Raw genomic sequence first — 20508 nt, forward strand, 5'->3', positions numbered from 1 at the left:
TACTAATTTTCGAATGTATTGAAATAAATGTCATGCAACAAAAATAAATAGATAAATTGCATCGGGAACAAAGTTCCTCGTTTCTCCTAGCGCCATCTGGAGGGAGAAAAGGAAAAAAGAATATTGTTCATTTGTTGTCATATTTAATATTTGTTTGTTTATGAGATATTTCTATTGAGGATTATTGTTTAATGTGACATTTTCTTTCTCATTTATACGAAACACGTGACAACTTAATCTCAAACTCTAATAATATTGTATTAGTGGCCTATCGTGTGTGAGTAGAAGTCAAGCTCCCTTACCCGACTTGTGATAATTAGGCCTAGCGATATAGATGTCCGTATTTCATCTCCACTCAGTTAGTTGACTGTTAGATATATGTGAATATTATACAGCACTCAGGATCTACAAACGATTGGATTTAATTCAGACCACTCGATTTGATTACCGTTAAACTTAGTTGTAGGTGGAAACAGTGACAACTGTCCCAGGTTATAAGTTTACTGACACTTGGTTATGGCTAACAACAAGGACATACTGCTGTCAGAACTTGACCAGGTGAAGCAGAAAGCTCCACACATTGAAGGGGTCACCTTAGAAGCATGTCTACCAGAGATTGTCAGAGTTCATATTTAGTAAGTATTTCAAATTGGTTGCACAGTTCTGGTTAGAAGATAAAATATAACTGCTAAACAGATTTTAGATTAAGCCAAACTGGTTTCTGTATACTGTCCTGCTGAGGTTTTGAAACAATTGCAGACAGCATTCATAAACAGGGATGGCATGTTTCAAAGCTAATTTCCTGTTCTGTTATAATGCTTCACAGTCACCCATGATGTCGGAGTAAAATCTTACTTAGTTCCCATCCCAAAACACCAACAAGCAGGTTGCCGAGGTGACCTGTACACTGGGACAGATTATCTTAAGTGCCTGTAAAGGGACAAAATTCAGCCCCATTCCTAGTGCTGAAAAGCAGGATGAAAAATTATGAAAGAAAACTTGAGGTTTTTTTTATTTAGGGTCTCATTACTCAGGATACCTATAGATCAATAAATTCTTCATTCCAAATTAGCCCCAATAGGGCCGTTTCAGGCATTACAACATACACGATTAGTTCACTTACACAGAAGTTCACACATCGCGTGGGGATCCAGGTTAGAATTGATCCCCAGTTACAGTTTCCCTTTCCTGTCGTATGGGGCGGACTTTAGATGAGATGAGACCGCAAAAACCGAAGCCCCGGGTCATTACAGGTGTGGCACGGTAAAGATCCCTCCCTGCTCAAAGGCCGTAAGCACCGAGCAATGGCCAAAATTTTGCAGCCCTTCACCGGCAATATGAGTGATTGATTCTGGAGAGGGACGTTAAACAGTAAACAACCAATCAACATCAAGTTCGTACAAATTGTGTTTAAAATACAATTTACAGTAAAGCATTTTACCATAACACTGGTTTGGCTTGGTTTAACAATATGGAGGGTTGGAATAATGGCAAAAACTAAAGTAGCATCACCATGTATCTTAATGCAAAGCAAGAAAATTCGGTAATACTGTTTGAGGGGGAGAAAATAATGCTATTACATGTACTAGTATTTAAGCTTGGAAAATTTCATAGTGACAAAGGTGTCATAACTATACATACTGTCGTCCTAAAGAGAAAGGATACTAAAAGCAAGAAGTGTATATTTTTACATTTCAAAAGTAAAGGTGGATATTCAAGTGCAAAATTCATGTACTGGGGGGAGGGGTAGGCTTTCAGAAGTTTTGTTATAATGTTTCAGTTACAAAGCAGTTTGATTAGAATTAGGTATCTATTACATACATGTGCAATATCTAGATTTCTTTGTGTAAATTAATCCCCAATCTTTTTGCATAAATGTTATCCCTAATGAAATATTTCAAGATTTTTCAAGTAAACTAATTGTGAAATGAGATGTGTTCAATCTCATTAATATTTGAGAACAATGTTATGATTAAGCTTTAAAACATGTTTACATTGAATTTATGTATAAATTTTGCACACTGCATAGCTGAGAAAATATTTGCAGATGATTATTGTTTGAATCATGATAATAGATGAAAGCATTATTCACAGCAGTTCATGTTCTCAAGCGGAATATTTGTTTGAAAAGAAGTGATTTATTGATGCTTTGTTAACAGTGTAGATGACATGAGACAGATGACAGCTGTGATGCAGTTTCTGGAGAACTATCCCACTGATGCCCTGGTGGTTGAACTGAAGAGTAAAACGTTAACAGAAAAACTACTGGATGGGGTCGTCAAGGTCTGCGACATAGAGGCACGCAAATACACAGGGCAGAAACAGGTTTGTGAGGGAGATACCTGTATGTTTAACAAATTTGAGAAAAAGATATTATACATTTTTCACAATTTTGAGATTTCACACTTTTTTGAGATTTCACCTTGAAATTTCACATTTTTAAATCTTTCACAATTTTGAGATTTCACAACATGCCAAATTTCACATTTTTGAGATTCCACAGTATTGAGATTTCACATTTTTGCATTTCACATTCTTGTCAATGAGATTTCAAACTCTTTAGATGTCAAACTTTTAAGATTTTATGATTTTTTAAATTTAGCCTACAAGATGAGATGTAAACAGAACAACATCGAAATATTTTATGATGCAGTTTTGTATTTGATAATTAACGGTGGATAGGAGAGGTGGGTGTGCTATCTTGACAGTGTGGCATCTATGTAGCTAAAAGTCGGAAGTTGGGACAGATATTGTAGCCATCTCCTACAGAGTTTTCAGTCTGTAATCATCCAGAAACCTGTAGAAAACTATGTTACAGTCTGTAATCATCCAGAAACCTGTAGAAAACTATGTTACAGTCTGTAATCATCCAGAAACCTGTAGAAAACTATGTTACAGCCTGTAATCATCCAGAAACCAGTACAAAACTGTGTTACAGTTGGCATCATTTTCAGTTATGTGTCAGTTATTTTTCAAACATTTTGAAGATCAATAGTACCGGGTAGTCAAAATTTAAATCAGAGAAACTCGAACACGAACAGAAAAAAATTTCAGTTTGAAAATTGTAGATTTTTATATATATATGGTCAATAAAATCTTTAGGGTTAGCATCAAAAAAGTAAGTAGGCCTGGTAGGGTCAGGAAACCAGAAACACACATATATTTCATTTTGACCTGATAATGAGTATTTGTGAAACTGGTTGTGAAAAGAATGGGCATTTGTTGGTTTTAACTCTTTATGTATATTTAACAGGTTATACTGATCATCAACTTTCTAAAGCAATTCCTGATCGACCATCCCCTGTGTATCGTGAATGATGAAGTGGGCAAGGTGAAGAAGGAGCTCCTGTCGGACGAGGACAGGTGTAAACTGATGCAGTCGACCTCACAGATTTTGCTGAAGGTCAAGGAGGAGGAATACCACATGAGCTTTAAAATCTCAGTTCCCCCAGACTATCCAAACAAACAAGTGCAGTAAGTAACTCTCATCTCAGTTATTCCCCAGATGATAAGTGGACTTATAGTGCAGACTGCTGCGCAGGGGTACTGATACATTTCAGTTATTCCCCCTGATGACGATTGAACTGCTATGCTTGGTTTGTTGTGGCAAGTTGTCGGTGGGGGGGGGGGGGGGGGGGGGGGGGTTCGACCCTCAGGTCCCTTAGGGATGGGTCTTCTTGATCCAGGAATGAGTAGGTCCTCCAAAGGGTGATGGATTATAAGACTCTCTTATGAGTAGCCATGAAATATAAGGTGATTCCACCCGAGGGTTGCAAAAAAGCTGTGAAACCCGAGGCTTTGCCGAGGGTTTTACCGCTTTTTTGCAACCCCGAGGGTGGAATCACATTAATATTTCATGGCAACTCATAAGAGAGTATTTTTCTCTCATATTTCTAGAGTTTTCCGTTTTCCTTGTGCCTAGCGACGCCATTTTGAGAATTTTCCAATTAATTAATATTTCGCTGTACATTAAAAATAACACCAGAATCGAATTCTATGACCTTCATTTTGGCAACTACGTTGCCGACAAAAAATCGGCCGACGAGTGTATAAGTGAATTGTATTAGAGTTATTCCTCTTTGAATAAATCAATAATCAAGGTGATGCGTGACGTAACTCGACAGTCCATCAGCGCGAAACATTTTGACAGACCTAATCAGAATATGAATCCACAACTGCACGTTTTTTTCTTAGAGGAGCATTGATATTGATATTAATTGAGCAGTTATTTAATGACGAGTGTGTGAAGAGAGATTCCAAGTGGTTTTTCTTGGTGAATATGGGCATGGCTAGACTTTCGTTTTCCACGCGTGCAAGGACTCGAGTCTCATGGACATTGAAGGCACTTATTTCACCTGAGACACGGACAGTAGACGTTGACAGAGTGAATTTGGAGGTAGGCCTAGAACTAATAGACCGTGTGGGTTGGGTTTCTGTGAACTGGCATAATGCACCGGATGACATCTAGGTGTATGAGGAATTTGTGACTGTTGTTGAGTGTGCAGTAATTGTTCAAGGAATGTGTCCGGTCACATACACCTCGATATTATCAGGGACATTACAATCTGTCATTTTTTGTACAAGAGCTTTGCAGACGCTAGTGTTCGTCAATCGAGGGGTATTCCCAATCGAGGCGAGGTAAGTTGCAAGCTAGTTGTGTATTGATTATGACGTCACGGGATATGTAAGATAAACGTCACGTGATATGAAAGATAGAAATATCTTACATACCTTTCTTTCATAGAATATCTGTATCTTACATACGTAGATATGAGAGAAACATGTATCTCCTCTTCGTGGATTTTTTTTTTTCAAACTACAACCCCTCCTTTTGAATTGGGAAAAATTGGCGACATTTTCCTTAAATTGGGAAAAATCATTCATTGTAAATTAAAATGGTAAAGATGCGTAAAATAATCAAATAACAATTTTTTTTTATTTGAGGTTTATTTCAGATCTGATTTAAAATCATAAAATAAATCATTATTTAACATTAAATATGTATTGGAAGTCACACCTTGTATAAATATCATTTACTTTTTCTAAGAAATACTTGTTATCTAATTTCATCAAGAAAATAATATATTATTAATTCACCAGCATTTGTACCCATAATCTTGTAAATATTATATTAATAATCAAGTTTCCAGAATGTCTCTCCAGTTTGTATCATTCGGGTTTTAGTAAAACCCTATACTGTTGGCCACTTCTTGTTATTAGCCTGACCCTACATATAATGGTGGTCAAACTGAAACTGTCAACAATATGGCTTAATGTGTATCTGGAAACTATATACTTCGCTGCGTATCTGCTTATATGGATGCCTCCATTGTTTTACATATTCTTTACAAAACCCTTTGCATGTGCAGTGGTTTGGAGAATAAAACTGAAGAAAAAAACGTATTTACTCTTTGTCAGCAATATACAGTAACCTTTTTTTTTAAATGGCCTAATTTACTTAGATTTGAAATTGGGAAAAACATATATATATAATTGGGGAAAATTAGCTAATTTATGTGAGGGGAAACCACCGAATATAGGTGGCATTTTGGCCTAAAAAAAATCACTTCACTCCTGGATCCCCGCAGTGTAATTCGGAGACAGGCTTCTTGAAGAAAGCTAACACAATTTCTTATTATAAAATAATGAAGGTTTTATTCTCTCTTTAAACTTTTTAGCCTTTCACATTAACAACACAATTCAAATCTAACTAATTGCATTCAATAAAACAGCCTTAGCTATTGAGCATCTGTACATCCTGTTTACTCACAAGCATGTAATTTGAAAAATCTAAATTCCTGAGGAACTCTCTCATGCATTGCTTGTAAATATCTCGATATTCTGTAGATATAATGTAGATATATACATTAAATGATTAGTTGTTTTTTGTTTGCTTGGGTTTTTTTTTTTTTTACATCTCACAAGACTGTCTTATAGCAAAAAAGATTAATCTTCTCTGCATACCATAGTCAATAGGTTTATAGGATGTAAAAAAAAAAATCATCATCCTCATTTGATACTTTTATTGATACCAGAATCTTATGTATACATTAATGTGTTTGTTTGGGGTTGGGTTTTTTTTTTGGGGGGGGGGGGGGTTGTAGAATTTTGCTGGTGATTGACCAGATAGATATTTTTTCAAAATATTTACTTGAATCTCTCCGACTTCAGGAAAAATGTGGATTACAGGTCTGTCTGTCAGTCTGTAAGGTTTTGGTTTACATAGGATATCACAAATACTGATTAAGTTCCAATTTTGATTAAAGAAATATTTTATTCAGCAAATGATGCATAGTTTCATAAAATGAATAGGGTTGAATGAAATAATTATAAGACATGTCCTGGAGTGTTCCCTCGTGCTGAGCTTTAGGGATGAAACTGCACATGAGGAGAGTTAGTGACTAAAGCATTATCTTATCATCAATGTTAGGACAAAAGGTGAAGGTCAATTTATTCACACATTGTAAGAAATTGTGTGTAGGTGATATACCAAGTACTAACAGTTTCAGTAATGACATTTTCCCATGAAGTGTCTCAATACTTATTAATTCCATTAGTGGAACTCTTCAAATTAAAGGCACGTAAAGTCGTGCTACCGGGACAACATAATGTAAATACATTACTTAGGCATACGTAATATGAATTATGGTATCGAATACATATTATAACCGACTGCAAACCACAACACTGATTAAAATTCTAAAGTCAAATTTAGGAATTGATTATTCTTAAAAGAAAATAGACGATCATATTAAAATATGTGAGGGAGAGAAGCTACTAAATTTGTCAAATCTGACCATGCCGATATAAAGCATCAATCGCAAGAACTGTGAGGGAAAAAACCTATTTGCACATCCAACACAAGAAATTTTCTTGTAATTAATGTGATTAATATGTTTTTAAAGTTATTCTGTCAGACTATGAAGATATTCTATTTTATCATACAATTAGGACAGGTTCATATGGCATGGACTTTGTAATCGTACACGTACACACACTCACACACACCCCGTCAATCTCCATATTTTAGAACAAGTTATATACATGTATATGACACACTGCATTTTTTAAAGACGTTTATAACACTAATTAACACACCTAATGCGTTTCCAAACTGCATCTAAACTAATTTGAAAATTACAAAATATTGATGGACTTGGATGTCCAGAGAACATCGTTGTTTGGAATTTTTAAAATAGGTGTGGTGGAGTTTAAAAAACATGTAACATCTTTAATAAGATAGTGTTAGAATATTTGAAAAATGCAGTTTGACTAATGGTAATTTTATTTAAAAATACACCATGTATTTTAACTCTTAAAAAAAGGGAGTGGGGGTGCTATGTACGTTTCGTTCCGTTTATGTCCCAGTAATCTCGCACTTGCTCGCAAGATTTGTGCATTTTCTTATCAATGACACACAAGAGTCATCAAAGCGCGATAACTCCAACGAGCTGGTAATGAGAAGTATTACAAAAGGATGACCTCAATTTTCTAAATCGTCAAGGTCATCAACCCATATAATTTAAAAAGTGTCTCTGAATGGAATTTCTAATATTATGATTTATAACTGAAATTAAGAAATATTTCATAAAATGTTTTTCCATTTATAAAAAAACAACACAAATTAAATATAACTCGAAGCCAATCTGATTAAAATCAGATCTTTGATCCGCTCTGTTATTGCTATGTCGCTACGCTCTACGTTTTTTGTAGCGACATAACTATAACGAAGCGGATCTACGATCTGATTTTAGTCAGATTGAACTTGAAGCTGTAGACGTAAATTTACTGACTGTTTTCATGAAAAATGGTTTTGTGAGTTGAATTGACTTGCAAATTTACAAAAGAAAATTTATTTTTCAGCAAAAGCATTTAGCAGATTTACCGATGATTTCCATTGCTGTTTATTACAGAATAGAAATGTCAGAAAACAACTTTCCTGATTTACTGAAGTCAAACTTCGTGGGTCAAGCAGTAGAAATAGCCAGACAGTGTGTGCAACCTCCACTCAAAAAGAAACCCAAGTGAGAATTGTACATAACAAACCTCGTCAAGTAGGAATTATTAGTCCCATTTAATGAGTCTGTCCTGATTAGACAAGTTAGAAGAAAAAAATTATCTTACTGACTTAGCAGATGGCTATTAAAATGTGGTTTGTTGTCTTTGATGTAGGGAGCCTCCATTTGAACCCAAGCCATCATTATACCCAGTTTGTGAACACCTAATTCAGCAGTGCGTCAAGAGATACGCGAGAGAGAACTGTCCACTGTGTGACGACAGAGTCCTTCCCAGGGATCCATCAGTAAGTAGTCCTTCCCAGGGATCATCAGTACGTAGTCCTTCTCAGGAATCATCAGTACGTAGTCCTTCCCAGGGATCATCAGTAAGTCATCCTTCCCAGGGATCATCAGTACGTAGTCCTTCTCAGGAATCATCAGTACGTAGTCCTTCCCAGGAATCATCAGTAAGTAGTCCTTCCCAGGGATCATCAGTACGTAGTCCTTCCCAGGAATCATCAGTACGTAATCCTTCCCAGGAATCATTAGTACGTAGTCCTTCCCAGGGATCCATCAGTAAGTAGTCCTTCCCAGGGATCATCAGTACGTAGTCCTTCCCAGGAATCATTAGTACGTAGTCCTTCCCAGGGATCATCAGTACGTCATCCTTCCCAGGGATCATCAGTACGTCATCCTTCCCAGGGATCATCAGTACGTAGTCCTTCCCAGGAATCATCAGTACGTAGTCCTTCCCAGGAATCATTAGTACGTAGTCCTTCCCAGGGATCATCAGTAAGTCATCCTTCCCAGGGATCATCAGTATGTAGTCCTTCCCAGGGATCATCAGTAAGTAGTCCTTCCCAGGGATCATCAGAAGTAGTCCTTCCCAGGAATCATCAGTAAGTCGTCGTTTCCAGGGATCATCAGTACATAGTCCTTCCTTGAATCACAGAGTAGCAAAGCTCTCAACAGCAGAAGTGTAAATTGCTGAGTAACAAAGCTCTCAACAGCATATGTTTCATTTCTACCTTACATAACAAACATATCTAACAAGCTGCACCAGTCATAGTGAAGACTTTAGACTACATTAAAATCATATCACAATTATAGGGAGGGGAGCATTTTTTTTATTTAGTCAGATCACGGTAATGCCAGTTAGTCCTGTTTAACTCTCATTCAGTAATTTAAAAATACAGATACAAGACGATCATGGTTTGTATAGCATCACTCACTAAGATTTTCAAGTGTTGAATACTTTCACTCACAATTTTTCAAATTAACTTCATTTGCAAATATTTCTGACTAATTTCTATCCCTGGAGATAGTGGGTCATTGACAGGAGATAGACTAGTGTGGTCCTGTAGATTAGATTTTATTACAGGGTCTTACAATTAGGCACATCCGACCAACTGAGTCTACTAAATGATAGGTCCTGTCGAGTAAATGTCAGTGTACTAGTCCGACTGGTCATGTTGGAAAAATAAACAAGAAACCTTATTTTAAACCATAAGATATTTTATTCTTAACTAAAAAATAACTGTAAAAACTTTGCGGACAATTTTAAACCGTGTGATGAAATATTCTCTATTTTTATTTGTTATGAATAAGTGGTGGTCAGGAGTGATGTTTTACAACATCTACATGTACTTGTTAATTAAAATTATGAATGTGTAAAGTTTTGTTTGGGATAGATAGTATATAAATTGAATTTATTTCAATTTAAAAAACAACCAACAGTTTATTTGAATTCAGTGAAAGAAAGTTTTTATCACGTTAATAAATTACATCGTAAACAGCCATTTTTTCGGTGTTGACATATGTGCAGGAATGTCTCTATTCAAATACGACTTCTCATCCTCACAGAAAGATGTCCCAAGAGAAAAAAAGAAAAGGTAGGGAAGAAACAAAGCAGGCTTATGAAATAGAAATTTAAAAAAAAAAAAAAAAAAAAAAACAGTCTAAGTCGTTTTAAAATAAAAGAACTGAAAAATTTCCGTGCCTTGTAGAATTTAAAGAAACAGAAAATGTTTTGTTTTAAATTAAAAGCATCAATGATGAGACTGAAGATTTTTTTATGAGACAATTAAATACATTTTGATTCAAATTTAACGTTTGTCATTTGAGTTAAGTATTTAATTAGGGCTATTCCAGAAATAAATACATGGGGGGGTCGGGAGGCACCTTTTGTATATACCAAGCACCCATTAAAAAAATTAAAAATTGCCCCATGACCCATCAAATTGATAAAACCCATTTTACAATGACCCATCTAATTAAAAAAAAACCTAACCAGACCCACCACAAAAATATTTTTAAAAATGAAAACAGTACAAATCTCGCGAGGTTTTCAGGACAAACATTCTAGTAGTCAATGACGCGGTAATGCCTGTGCGACATTGTATCACAGTAGTTCTGAAGAAACGATGTCACATCAACAATCAAAGGCATCTATGGCGGGAATGTTGGAAAGATTGGAAGTCCAAGCGAAGCTATTATCATGAAATGGGTATGGATATGTTTTTCCACGAATCGTTCATCTTCTAATGGAGGCCTCTATATCACCATCACACTGACTGATAAATATAACACATCGGTACCCTCACATAAATCAACCAAGGTTTGCCTATTTTTATTAGAAAACGAAATACCTATTGATTTCAAAATATTCCCAAGATCGATGCACTGTAAACTGTAATAATCTACAGAGATCGCCGCCATCACGTCCCAAGGGACCCTACTAAATGCGCCTCTAATTTGAAGAGTGCCGTAATGGAAATAGAAAGTTATGCGCTACAAAGAGCGACGACTCAAATAGTTCTATGTTACTTCTGATTTCCGATTTCGAAAGCACGTTTTCAATTTTCCCTCCGACGTTTTGTAACCAACACGACAAGAGTGACAATAAAAATATTCTGAAAACTCAACACCCACGTGGCACAAAATTAAAAAACAATAGAAACTACCCACTACCCATAATAAAAAAAATTTTAACAGTCCAACCACGGACCAAATAAAATATGAAAAAATACGACCACCCACACAAAAAAATATCGTTTGCCACCTGACTCCCCCATTTGATCATTTCTGGAACAGCCATTATGGAGAAACTATAATTTTTTTCTGGAAAGTTGGTCAGGGTTAGTGGATGTAAGATCAGGTATAGTAAAAATCATTTGAAGTACCCCACTAGTCCAGTACATAAAAAAGTAAATGTCAAACACTGCCATGACTCTTTTTACACTACTCCAGAAATTGTCTACCCATTATGTGAAAGATTGAAATAATACTGTTTTTACACTATGACTCCAAGAGTTGTCTCCCTTGAATTAGACAGAAAAATGTGAAGTTGTGTTAACCTTTGACAAGTACATGTAAATAGACACATACAGAGGTCTAGCTTGCATTTTTTCAGCAAAAATTGGCTAGCCTTTAGAAGCTTTATTATTTGTTTTTCTGCAGAAGTTGGCTAGCCTTTAGAAGTTGTATTATTTGTAGGGGAAAATAACCCCATGTGACTACTGACACTGTACGACGAAGTATGGAGTGTAGTGTAGCCAGTTTTTTTTTTTTTTGTCTTTTTCAGGAATTAACCAAGTTAGATAAGAAGAAAAGAATAGAACGAGTTTACTGCGGCCATCTGTTTCATTATTTCTGTTTATATAAATTCATGAAAACACCTCCTTTTGCAGGTAAGTGACTGTTTCTGAGAGGAATTATGTTCATCAAAGTAAATAGAATAAAGGTTTAAATTCTAGGTCAGACTTTTTGTTAGTTTCCCCTTGGTGACCTTTTGACCTATGTGCAGGTACATGGAGGTAGGAAACCAAGTTTGTGTTTGTCAATAAGTGCATGATAGTACATGTAACATCAGAGTTTTTCAGATGTTACATAGATCCCCTTTAATTTGATTCAACTCCTACAAGAAAGAAATGCCAGATAAAATTTCATAATGCTGAGATAAACGTTTTGATATATTTTAAAAAATAGGAATTTTAGAAAATGAGTCAATCTAAAGTCTTGTGGAAATTTTCCTGACACATATGTGAATTTTTATTTATAAATATACTACTTGAAAAGAATAAAAAAGAAATAGTAGCAGGCACATTTTGATGCAGTTTGTGAAAAGTTGGCATTTTTAATATTGTGTTTGCGTCTTTTTTTTTAATATCAAATATTGGTTTTGTTTATGTGGGAAAAGTGTAAAAACATTGATAAATATGAAGTTTTCTTTCTTTTTAGCTGGAAAATTCTGTCCAAATTGTGGTCAACAGATTTTCCACGACAAATTCAAGGTTTCAGCGGAATTAGCGGAAGCGCGATGGGCTCACAAACAGGCCAGACAGCGAGAACTAGCTGAAGTTGTGGACTTTCTAGAATGAAATTTGTAGACTTTAGGCAATATTTAATGAATTAAATGTGATATTTTTTAATTAAGTCATTTTTAGATTTCATACATTAAGGTTCTGATACTGTGTATGTACTTATGATAACACATTCAGAAGGACCGGGAATGACTACATCCATATTCTGCCCATACAGCTTACATTCAAACATTCGTTGATTTATCTGAAATGGCCTACATTTTTCATAACGCTATGTGAGTTATTTCCTCCTGATTACAGAGGGCGTGCAGCAAATTGCGGTCCTCAGTTGACGGTGCCATATTTAAAATTTACTATTTTTGATTGCTATCAATTGCCAGTTTAGCAATTTTTCTAAGAATTAAGTGTAATGACTTAAAAATAGTATAATTAAACAAAATATTTTAGCCACTAATTACATTAATATGTGTCCCTTGTGTGGTTTTCTCACAAGCAATGCATGGTTATGATGTAACAGTCACTAAAGTATGTAAATATTACCTAGTCCTCGATTTCTTTAGATCAGAATCATGATGTCCTTAGTATATCAGCAATTCTTCATTATTGATTTTTATCAATATTTTCGACAACCAAAACACAAAAAAACATGCAATACAATATGCTTTAAAACACACGTAAAACCAACACATACCAGTACATGTACGTTACCAATTTATCATTTCACACTGAACAAAACTATTTGTTGCTAAATGTACACTAGGTGCCAATAAATAAAGCATGTTAATCATCTCGAATTCGTATGTCTAGTGTAATATTTTTGTTAAAATATTTTTTCGTGTGTGATTCAATCTTTTGAAAGTTAAATTTTGTGTACATCAACTTACACCTCTTCTTGCACTTCAATTACTCAAATGAGCACAAAAACAATCATCAGGCTCCTAGCAACAATGGGTCTGCCTCCTCTTATTATTACATACAAACTTGGTTATTTTTACGTGCAGAGATTGATATACTAAAGACTTTGGTAATCTAAACTTTACAATACACTATTTGTTAATACCATATATGTGAAGTTTTGGACTGCAATCATAAGCGCGCCCCCAACTTCCGGTGTAAGGGGAGTAACTGCAAAAATGTAGGCCATTCAGAAACTTTCATAGAAGACTTGCTATAGATATATTTATTATAAGTACAACCAGTACTTCTGTGTTTTTATGCATAATTACTTATAAGAGCTTATATGTATCCAGATTTATTTTTTTTTTTTGAATGCTTGGCTTTAAAGCTTTAAGAGAAATTTTCAAAGTCAGTACTGATGTACATAAACATAAGAATTATTCAGAAATTATTACTCTCAGACACTAGTCTTATACCTTTGACAACTAATTCAAAATATCACGCACTACATTGACTGGAATCATGTAAATTAATATGGTGGAGGAGGGGGGGCAAGTTTTATGGATTTCCAAGATTTTTTACCGTTTTTTTTGGGGGGGGGGGTTGTTAATTTCGTGGATATGATTTCCATACAATGGCAGAGTATTTTAACATTTCATTGAGTTTAAATATTAATTGGCATGCACGGAATCCATAAAAATGGAGCCCACCCCCACCCCACCCCACCCCCAAATTCACTCATTCCACAGTACTACAGCACCATGTATAAGTGGGACTGAGTGAAATTCTAGTGAGTACTTCATGTATAAGTGGGACTGAGTGAAATTCTAGTGAGTACTTCATGTATATGTGGGACTGAGTGAAATTCTAGTGAGTACTTCATGTATATGTGGGACTGAGTGAAATTCTAGTGAGTACTTCATGTATAAGTGGGACTGAGTGAAATTCTAGTGAGTACATCATGTATATGTGGAACTGAGTGAAATTCTAGTGAGTACTTCATGTATATGTGGTAAAATTTTCGATACCTGCATTAAGATCCAGGCTGTATAGTTTCTGTTTATAGTTTGGGTTTTTGCTAAAATATCATTTTGACTTTCAAACAGAAATATGAACTGCCAAAATATCATATTTCTTGTTTATTTTTCTATCCACAGTTTTATTTACATTTAGTATGTGCATTGAATTGGTGCACAGAAACCATGTGCTGATCTGATATACAACAGAACATGGTATGGATGAAAACCCTGTTTACCAAAAATTTACAAAAAATCTAATGCTGATAAGTTTTCCACAAATTCATTCAGGGTGTGCTTTAAAAATGTCATACAGGTATGAGACATTTTCTGAATTGAAAGTGAAAGCCAGAGGTTGAGATTGTGAATTATTCAAATGAACTGAAAAGATCTTGTGTATGAAGATTATTTCTGTTTATAGGTGCTAAGAAACTATTGTATATTTCGTACTTTGTGTTGTCAGGAAAGGAGGTTGACACTTACAAATGTATGTATCACTTTGCATATATATTTTCTATATCCATTTTTTCTGTCTCCATTTGTCTCTCTATCCATTTTGTCTGTCTATCCATTTGTCCATCTATTCATTGTCTGTCAATCCATTTGTCTGTCTATCCATTTGTCTGTCTATCCATTTTGTCCAGCTATTCATCACTTTTATAACTTCACTAAAGGCAACACAACACAGGACATCTTGCTGAATCTCGTGGACTAGATATGGAATACTTACACATTTAACAAAATAAATGCTTATGTGAGAAAAAGTTTTAGGTTCAATGCAGAATGTGGATTGTTAGACTGTCTTGTATTTTAAGTTTTAAAGCTCTGTTTTTTATTTTATTTCAGTGTACAAGATTTTATAGAATCTCGGTTAATTAGTAAATTATTTGAGACTGTAGCCGACTTTATTCACATACTTGTAAATTCATTTCCAAATAGTGTAGTCACAGTTTGTGCTTTAGAGTCATGTTTGACAGGCTTTTATATTTCAATGAGCTTTGAAATATATAATTTGTTTTATATGTGAGAGAGAGATAGAAAGAATGTCGTGTTGAAACCTTAGAAATGTTAAAGTTCATCTATTTGATGAACTGTCAAATTAAAATGTAATAATACTGTCAGCATTAGTGTTATTCCTGTACAGGGATTCTTATTTTTGTACACAATTCAGTGACGATATACCGTATTGATGATTGAAATGATGTCTGTCCTGAATGCCATTATGTGAACTCAGTTGCCGTATTGAACAACAAATAGTTTGTACTTATTAACGACATTTGCTTCAAACAATCCTTTTTCAAAGATGATGAAAAGGAAAACTAAATTTATGTTTTTTGTAAGTAAAATTAATACAATTAACGAAGTGTTGTCTACTCAATATCTTTAGAACCCTTCGCTCACTGAAAAAATAGCAAGCTTGGTTTACTGGCAGCCCCAATAGAGTCTATGATCCCTTTTCGTTTTGAGGCCACAAGGTCAAGGGGAAAACTGCTAGTTTCCGGACATGGGATGATATTGCCTATTTAATATCTGATACACCCTTTCCATGATAAACATCACACTTGGTATACTTTGTAACCTTTAAGGAAAAGATGAATGTGGTGGACACCGATAATTCTACTATATTTATGAATTCATGTCAGCTTTAAGAGACGTCTAGTAAAATTGAGGTTTTTCAAAGTTGGAGGTAAAAACTATTCTCCAGGCATAAGAAAGTACTGTTTGTTCAATATCTTGTGAAATTCTCCAAGTGAAAGAAAATATTGTCTGTTCAATATCTTGTAAAATCCGCCAGGCATAAGAAAATTGTTTGTTCAATATCTTGTAAAATTCGCCAGGCATAAGAAAATTTTGTCTGTTCAATATCTTGTTAAATTCGCCAGGCATAAGAAAATTTTGTCTGTTCAATATCTTGTTAAATTCGCCAGGCATAAGAAAATTTTGTCTGTTCAATATCTTGTAAAATTCGCCAGGCATAAGAAAATTGTCTGTTCAATATCTTGTAAAATCCGCCAGGCATAAGAAAATTGTCTGTTCAATATCTTGTAAAATTCTCCAGGCATAAGAAAATTTTGTCTGTTCAATATCTTGTAAAATTCACCAGGCATAAGAAGATATTGCATGATACTTGTTATACTGGTAGTCCCTAAATAGTACACCACCCCTACAGATTAAGGTCAGGGGTCAAAATACTCTGAACTTTAAAAAAAAATAGTATCCACTCAATATGTTAAGAATATGGCAAGCTCTTTTACTATTTATTCGTAAAATAAGATATCTCTTTATATAAGAGATATCTCTATATATATAAGAGATATATATTGCTTGTAGAGATATCTCTAAGTTAGAGAGATATCTGTACACTAGGGAAATATCTTTAACCAAAAGAGATATCTCTTTAAACAATAGAAATACCTCCTGTACACTAGGGAAATATTTTCTCTTTGAGAGATATCTCTTAAAGCTAGAGAGATATCTCTAGTGTAAAGAGATATCTCTCTATCAAAGTAAAAAGAGATATCTCGTATATCATTTATGAACATGCGAGAACGATCTAACCACGTATTTTGTAAAAATAGCTTCGTACGGACCAGTAATCCGGGTTCAACAAATTATGGATTCTAACAACCGTACAATCTTGGTATTCAATATATTAAACTAATCTGGATGTGAATTGTAGAATGTGCAATTATAAGACGAGAAAAAAGAAAAATATTGCGTAAAACAACAAAAATACGACTCGTATTGCATTCGAGGGCAGCTGTTTATGACGCCAAATAATTGACTACTCGATCCCAATGTACTGACTATTAACACAATCTGTTTTATGTCCAGAATTACTACAGGAAACTACACGGAAATTGAAAGATATGCCAAGAGGCTCAAAGAGTGTTATTTGAGAAGTTATTTGATGGCTAAAATAAAAGACATAAATCTCGTTACTGAACTATCGAATTCCAGTCCCCAACTCCCTGCCTTATTATAACATTTGATAAAAAGAAAAGAAGAATGACGATATTGATGAATAGATGTATATTGTGAATGTGATATTTTTCCATTGTAGTAATGTTCGATAACTCTCGTACGATAATTCATTTTCGAACTCGGTAGTAAAGCGTAAAATACAAAAATGAAGGTTCAAATCCCAAAGCCTATCAGATTTCTTCTTTCTTTTTTTTTTCAATTTGATTCTTTTTGTAAATCTTTGCTAGCCAAGTGTCTGATTCCCTTTTTCTTTAATCTGAGTTAATGAATCGGACACATGACTAGCGAAGAATCGTGGATTCTATAGGGGGAAAACTAAAAAAAAAATCAAAATTTTGTAAATGTATGTTTGAGAAAAAAATTCTTATCTGTAACTATAATATACCCGTATATAATCAAAAACCCTGAGAGAGGGGGGGGGATATAGGGTGATTTTTGTAATCATGGTACATCGACGTACGAAAGCATTATATTATTATATTAGTATTATATAAATGACATATAAATTAATCATTTACCGCATATATATACTTTTTGAAAATTAGATTTTTTATTTATTAAAGAACGTTTCAAGTGTGAAAAGATCGACTTCTAATTCATTTCATTTATCAATCATGTGAATTTGATACAAATGTATATATCACTTTTATCATAATTTAACAATAAACAAAATTTATCATTCATAATTGTTGAAACATTGAATTCTCTAAGTGACCTGAGCCCGGAGGATATGTACGACTTGGATTACTATTGCACGTGCATGTAAACCAGAGGTGGGGTGGCGAGAATACACGTTTAGAGAATGTAGGAAAAGGTCAAGTTTTACTAGCAAGATTGTAAGTTGTGAAATTAGGCTTGGATTTCTCGAAAAAATCTCAAACTTCAATTTTGAGTTTTCTTCTATTTGAACAGTCAGAATTTGAGTAAAATCTCTGACTTGTAGTCCAAGTTTAGACTTGATTTCTTTTCGAGAAACCCAGGTCATTTGGTATAAGGTTGGGTCGAGGGTGGGTTAGACTTTGAAAGCAGAAATAGAAGATCGTTGAACAGCTTGTCATCTGAATTTTGTTTCAGTACATTATTAAACACTTTGGTTTTGAAAGATCGAGCGGGTCCCGCGGACTGGAGCCTGCGACACCGGCCTGCAGAGGAAACCCTGCTTAAATTCTGTACAATTAGGACTTACACTCGAGCCTGCGACACCGGCCTGCAGAGGAAAACCTGCTTCAAATTCTGTACAATTAGGACTTACACTCGAGCCTGCGACACCGGCCTGCAGAGGAAAACCTGCTTCAAATTCTGTACAATTAGGACTTACACTCGAGCCTGCGACACCGGCCTGCAGAGGAAAATCTGCTTCAAATTCTGTACAATTAGGACTTACACTCGAGCCTGCGACACCGGCCTGGAGAGGAAAACCTGCTTAAATTCGAATTCTGTAAAATTAAGACTTACAGTGTTGATTTGATACCTGTCTAAACATCAGCCAATCTAAGTCTATGCATCAACATTTCTTACACTAATTTTCAAATACATTGTATACAGAAATTCCAATTTGAATGCATTGTTGAGTTGTTTTGATTGGCCGCATCGATTAGTCACGATGACGGGGTGTTTTTTGAAGGAACGCTTTGTACGGTATCGTTCTCTCTCACTCTCTCATTGCCTAAGCGATCTGTTTACTGTTGTTATCTTCCTATATACAAGTACTTACACCGATGTTAAAGAGACTGGTCCCAGGGATAAACGAGGGTGTCATCTTTTATTGCTCAATTAGCCGTCACCACTGACCCTACTTTCCGACCTTAATCATCACCATTCTTTGTCATTTAACTCTAAAACGCCTTCGTCCAGCTGTAAAGCCGGGATCAGGTTTCTGTCAGGAATTTTGTGGGCTTTGAACACTGTCACACGGGTGTACAGGTTTGTTAAGGAAATCATTGCTAACAGTAAGATTCAATTTCGCTCCATGACAATTCGAGAAGTTGTGAATTATATTTCTCATATATCAGACATTTTGACAACATTAGAAACGCTTCACAGTTCTTTTCCAACAAACTTATATATCATATCCTTGTTACGTATTATTGATGTCTGTCTTTTACAAGCTTTGAGGTTTTGTTGTATTCGGCTGAACAAGAAGCATTGATAGACAGACAACGAGAGAGAGAGAGAGAGAGAGAGAGAGAGAGAGAGAGAGAGAGAGAGAGAGGGTAAAATGTGTAAAGTGAGGACAAACCAATGGACAGAAATTGTGAGGACAGAATTGCATTATAAGGACAAAACAAAAATGTTCTCACAATTACGTCCTCATAAATGTGACTTACAGAATGTTAAAGATGTAGATACAAAATATTAGCTTAGTGAGGACAAGTGGTGTGAGGACATGTCCTTACTAATATTCTCTCTCAAAAACGTTTTTTCACCATTGGAAAGAGCGTATTAAACTTGTAAAGGTATCTCTGTAGTGCTTGTTGCCTTTAGAATAATATATACATGTGTATATTCTCTATCTCTCTTCTACACATTGTGAGGACGTCCTCACTTACACATGTAGTAGGTTTGGTCGGCGAGAGAGAGAGAGAGAGAGAGAGAGGTATTTTCAGACTCATGAATTATAAATCGTTACCTAACAATAGGGAATAATATATAGATTTCCAAAGAACAACTGTCGACATTTGTGGCGAAGGTGCAGCCCCGGGTGTCAGAAAAAAGTTTATCATTGATGATTATTTCAATATATTTTATTTTTTATTTGTGTATTTCACATTTTGACCACATCTGTTGATTTTATATTAATTTTGTCATATTAGTAACAGCGCATTTATTGGTTATAGACATTTGCTCGATTCCTCTCCGTTACGTACACAGATCAAACACATTTATCGGATCTAAAGCTGATCTGGTTTAATACATATGATGGACATAATGCACTCCAGTCCAACAACTCCATACTTGGCACGCTTCATTGCGTGCGATATCATTGCTAATTAATAAACATATTTGATTATCAAATCAAACACTATATGTATATTTTATTTTTCATTTTTTATTTTGTTTTATTTTTTTGAAAATGAAGCTTGGTAAATGTTTTTTATGCAGGAAACAGCTATGAAATATATACATGAATTTCTCAAGACGTCAAATATATATAAACGTATGTACATGTATATTCCTTTCACCTAGCACTGTTAGATAAACAATTTCAGCCCGAAGAGAAACTCGAACACTTAAATTTATCGCAGTAAAAACTTTATTCACTAGAGTGAAAACTTTCATAGCAAAATCAAC

The 20508-nt window shown here is 34.8% G+C and overlaps 1 protein-coding gene across 1 annotated transcript; it reads left to right on the forward strand.

Annotated features, from left to right (window-relative positions):
• Nucleotides 1-79: 79 nt before the first annotated feature.
• On the forward strand, nt 80-15591 carry LOC125674471 (uncharacterized). The gene is made up of 7 exons (XM_048911617.2): nt 80-635; nt 2160-2325; nt 3254-3474; nt 7914-8024; nt 8173-8302; nt 11581-11686; nt 12237-15591. Exons 1-7 carry the CDS (start codon nt 517-519, stop codon nt 12374-12376), a joined length of 993 nt encoding a protein of 330 aa, XP_048767574.2. The 5' UTR covers nt 80-516; the 3' UTR covers nt 12377-15591.
• Nucleotides 15592-20508: the final 4917 nt, after the last annotated feature.

Source organism: Ostrea edulis, chromosome 3 (assembly GCF_947568905.1).
Source record: "Ostrea edulis chromosome 3, xbOstEdul1.1, whole genome shotgun sequence".
Lineage (NCBI taxonomy): Eukaryota > Metazoa > Mollusca > Bivalvia > Ostreida > Ostreidae > Ostrea > Ostrea edulis.